General features: G+C 35.3%; 1 protein-coding gene across 1 annotated transcript; it reads left to right on the plus strand.

Annotated features, from left to right (window-relative positions):
- The first annotated feature begins 1,424 nt into the window (after positions 1-1,424).
- On the plus strand, positions 1,425-4,367 carry LOC148578733 (uncharacterized). Its single transcript, XM_088503171.1, has 6 exons — positions 1,425-1,647; positions 1,779-2,125; positions 2,209-2,334; positions 2,451-2,650; positions 4,070-4,228; positions 4,319-4,367. The coding sequence occupies exons 1-6, from the start codon at positions 1,425-1,427 to the stop codon at positions 4,365-4,367; spliced, it is 1,104 nt and encodes a 367-aa protein (XP_088359297.1).
- Positions 4,368-5,122: the final 755 nt, after the last annotated feature.

The following is a 5,122-nucleotide window of genomic DNA, read 5'->3' on the forward strand; positions in this document are numbered from 1 at the left end:
ATTGGCATATTGGGGCTCCATTATCAATTGTTGCATGCGGCTGGATTCGATGTTAACGATGAAAGTTTTGGTATTTATCTCACGTTAATGGGTTTGAAAAAAGGAAAAAACTTGCAAAGATGGCATTTTGGGATGGAGATGAAGAGAAGGCATCAAAAAAGGTTTTTTTTTTTTTCATTTTGATAAGCATCCATGATTTTTCTGGGGTATTACGGTTCCACTAATTTTTTATCTGTTTAACCGTAGATTGATTTGCTATTTTGCGTGCTTGGTGTTCAGGTTGCCTCCATACTTCGAAGGTCTCCACTGAAAAAACCGCGATTGTGTCTCTAGATGATAAAATTGAGGCGAAGGTGTAGAGCAAGAATGAAATCGCTTTCATTCTAGCTGCTTCAAGTACCTTTCATTTTTTTTCTCTTTGTCAATTCTACTATGAGACAGAAAAAAAATATGAATACAGTATTTTTTTCATGTCTGTCACTTAGATTATATATTTTTTAATAGTTGACTGATTATGGTAGTTAACTATAGTGGGAGTACATTAGGAGTACTTAAGGTTAGTGGCAAATTTTTTTTTTAGATTTCTGTTTTTATTCATGTAAAGAAAAAAAATTCTTCTAGATATGGATGCAATAGAGATGTTATGCCTTGATATTTTTTAGTATGAATTGCTTTATCTTTATAAAAGGTTGTGCTAGAATTTTGCATAGTGAAATGATTATGAGAATGATGGATACATAGTAAATAATCATGATTTTTGTATTGAACTAACCTAATTAGTGTGGTTATCTCAACAATCACGGTAGAAATAGAGAATGGGATATGAGGGAGGATCATAATTTCATATGCAATCTCTTGATATCATACTTTTGTTCAAAGTTATTTGCAAGCAAAGTTGTTAGTTCAGGTGGGTATCAAATTTAAAATTTTATAGAGATTAACAGTAAACCCTCAAAATGTTGGACATGTAAATGGTATTTTGAGGGGCCATTGTGATAGTTTAATGATAGAGCAAGATATGTTTCAATCATAAATGTTATACTAAGCAAAGTTGTTTGTGTATCTATGCTATTGATAAACATGTTGGTATGTTATGATTAATTTAAGTGGGTTATTTAAGTATATATAGCAGTTGCTTGTGAACAGGTGTTCAAAAAACAAGAAGTAGGCATGGCTCGAACCAGGAGCAAAAAAGAGACACATAAGAATAACATTTCCGAAAGAGGACCGCAAAAAAAAAACTGGTGGACCAAAAAAGGTGCGTTGAATGGTTAGCGGTGAATTAACTATAAACTCAGGATATTGTGTTTTAATAGTAAATGTTAAAACTGATATTCTCCTTCGTTGTCACTTTGTGCTGATTATGAATGTTTGTGTAGAAAACACTGGTATCTAGGTGCTCGCCATGTTGCGTGGCTTCAGTTATGAAGCAATTAGGTTCAGACACGGGCAGAGAGAAAAATAATAGAGGTCAGAACATGGGATTTGGCTGGCTGCAATATGTGCCTGAATGGGCTGTCAACCAAGATATGATGGTGGCATTAGCATCATCATATAGTCAGGATGAGAAGTCTTTGATCGTCGGAACAAGAAAAATCTCCATATCGATTCAATCCATTGCGCGGTGTTTTGGAGTACCGAACCATGCTAAGCAATCCCCCAAATAAAATAGGGAGAAAAGGAAAAAAATTATTCACAATAATCTTGTTGAGTATATGTTTTCGGTAAAATTAGCCATTAAAGATTTGGACTGCATCGACTCATTTTGTGTTTGGCACGGAATAGTTTCAAAATTCCAGAGACACCAGCAGAGCATCAACTTGTTAACAGCTTCACAGGAAAGACACAAGCAGATTTGAAAATGGATGTTATCACATACTTGATGCAGTCCAATGCCGATAGAATCAACTTCCAGAGACAGTTCATCATGTTGATAGCGAAGTGTTTGTTCTTTTCCTCGCCGAAAGCCACCGTTTCAGACATACATATACGGGCTGCCATTGATGTATCGAACCCAAGGAAGATATATTGGGCGAGGTACATTTATGATTTTCTAATTGAGGGAGTTCTGAGGTTTCAGGATGTAGGGAAGAAGACAGTGGATGGATGTATGTTCGCATTACTGGTGAGCCGTATATCCCTAACCTTTGATTTGTTGTTTGTTATTCCATAGTATACCTTGTTTATAGCAATTACTATAACTTTCAGATTATATATCTCCATGCTAAGAAGAATGGAGATTTAGGAAGATATAATGGGAGAGAACTATGGATCAGAGACTGGTCGCTTGCTGATCTGAAGAAGATGGATGAAGAGGAAAGCACATCTCACTCGGTGAGACATATGATAGATATATAATCTTTTAATAGTGATAAGTGTGAAAGATATGTTAATCGGATCACTTCTTTTAAGCTCTAATGAAAATAAAACTTATACTTTGTCCACTATAGGGGCTTCTAAATTTAATTGGGAAGATGTCTGGGTTACCGAAAAAGCACAACCGTGTATTAAAGAGAGAATGCATTAGGAAAAAAAGAAAGTCTAATAGAAAGACTCGTAAAGAAGCTCCCACGGTAGATGAAAATGAGACTGACATACTGGCTGGTCTTGCATCACCTGCTAAATTTGATGAACATTCTTCCAAAAAAAGGCAATTCAATGATTTTTCAGTTTTGTTATAAAATTTTATTGCTCTAACCTGCATCTTTTTAATAGTATTCTAGTATAAATATTTTTTAGATTTTGTGTCTTTTTAATCATATATAAAGTTTTACCATGTATAGAGCAATTAATTATTTATCTAATTTTAAAAGTGTGATATTGATGTTGTAACTTGTAGATCTATCTTTAAAAAATTGTTGGAGCTACTTATCTTGAGCATGGCAATAGACTTTACACATATAAATACATCTTTTTGTGTTTTAGCATTCACTTCATAAAATAATAACTTTGAAAACTGTGTCCTCTCCCTTATGTGCATAGCTAAATACCCTTTACTAAGCTGCTTTGGTTTTAATGTGCAACATGGATGACAGTTTGATGAGTGTTATTCCAATTAAATAAAGATCTAAGTAATGCCAATACTAGTTACTTTAAATAGTATTTCGAATAGCTAATTTTTGTCTTATTAGTTTGGATGTTATGTATGCCTGACACCTGATGTTATCCGTGTGGCCTTATGGATGTTAACTGATTGGAATTACGAATGTTATTGTCCATTCTGTACTTTACGCGGCACGAAGCATCCTTGGGTAAAATTTCGAATTAAACTCATTTATATATTTGGGTGTACTAGATTTACTTGATCGGATTATATTTGTGCTAGGTGACCTTTTTTATTATCACTTATAGTTGTTCACCATCCAATTTATTTAAATAGAAATTGTAGCCAAGATTCACAAAACGGATGCATTGGGGGGATAAAGTGTGTATGAACAAGACATGTATGGAAACGCCACAGAGGAGGAGACATTGGCCGACACGCCAATGGTAAATGCAACAAACGATAATGTTGATGAAGGGCCTTTCGAGGAAAGGCAAGTTACTGATTTTTTAGTTATAGTATGAAATTTTAATCCTCTAACCTGCCTCATTTTAATAGTATACTAGTATAATTTTTTTTTTATATTTGGGCATCTGCGTTGACATAATTAATCATTACATTTGTTTGTATATAAAATTTTACCATCTATAAAGTAATTTTAATATACGTTACCTACGTATAATATTGTGCTTAGTTGAGAAAGATGGCAACATTAGGGGTTGTAACTTGTAGATTTATCTTGAATAGGAGTTCGAATAGCTAATATTTATCATTTAAATTCGGATGTTATGCATGCCTCACACCCGATGTTATCTGTGTGGCATTACGGTTGCTAACTGGTTGGCACTGCGGATGTTACTATCCATTCTTTACTTTATTCTGCACGAAGAAACTTTGGGTAAACTTTCAAATTAAGATCATTTACACATTTAAGCGTACTAGATTTACTTGATCAGATCAGATTTGTGTCAGGTGTCTTTTGTTATTATCACCTATAGCTGCTCAACTTCTAATTTATTTAAACAGAAACTACAGTCAAGAGTCCCAAAACAGGTCCATTAGGGGGAATACTATGAGAATGAAGAAGACATGTGCTGAAACGCCCACAAGGGATGAGACAATGCCTGACACACCTGTTGGAAACGGAACAGATGATAATACTGATGAAAGACCTTCAAAGAAAAGGCAAGTTAGATGAATTTAACAATAATACGAAGTATTGATAATTATAGTAGGTGCATTACTTTTTATCTCTGACTCTTTCCTGTTTTTCAGGTGGAATGTTCAATTAATAAAAGATGTTATCTATCTAATCTTATGCTAGTTACACAACGTGTGTGTGGTAATGTGGTCTCTAACGCAAAACGTGTCTGCAGGGATTGATCTATTATAACACATATAGGGGCCTTACCCATGCACTTCAACCAAGTACGAAAAAGCCATTGGAATGTATGAGTGTCCTCATTCCGCACTAATGCTTACCCAAGAAGCGTAGACATCCCATGGTAGTTGACACCTACGAAAGACCCGAACGGCATGTCGTACCTAAACAATGGAAATATAAAAACATGTAACGTAGGTATAAACTCCAAATGCCTTACCTGAAAAAAAAATCTAATTAAGTCGAACAAAAAAATAATAATTTGGCACCTATTAGTCTTGTAAGTAGTGTCAAACGTCACGACATCATCAAAATAATCCTATGCAACTCTACACCGAGCATCGGCCCAAAACACATTTCTAATGCTATGGTTTTCGTCCACATCTATTTCAAAGAAAAAGTTCGGATTGAGCTCCTTCATCCGTGAGAAGTGCTTAAGTAACTCTTTTGGATCCGTCTCATCCACGAAAATGCGTAAGTGACGACTAATATAATTTCTAACATCCTTCTCCGTAAAGGTGAGGTTGGCAGGGCCACCGGCGGCATTCGGTAGTGCCTGGTACGTCTTACTCGATCTAATGCCAGCTTGGTCGTTTTGCTATATCAGGTCCTTCACATGCATACTTAGCTGACGGTTTGCTGAAAATATTCCAGATAGCTTCGGATTAAGCGGGTGTGAGTGGGATACCTCTACTCGA

This window comes from Arachis ipaensis, chromosome B1, assembly GCF_059453495.1.
Source record: "Arachis ipaensis isolate K30076 ecotype BB chromosome B1, ASM5945349v1, whole genome shotgun sequence".
Lineage (NCBI taxonomy): Eukaryota > Viridiplantae > Streptophyta > Magnoliopsida > Fabales > Fabaceae > Arachis > Arachis ipaensis.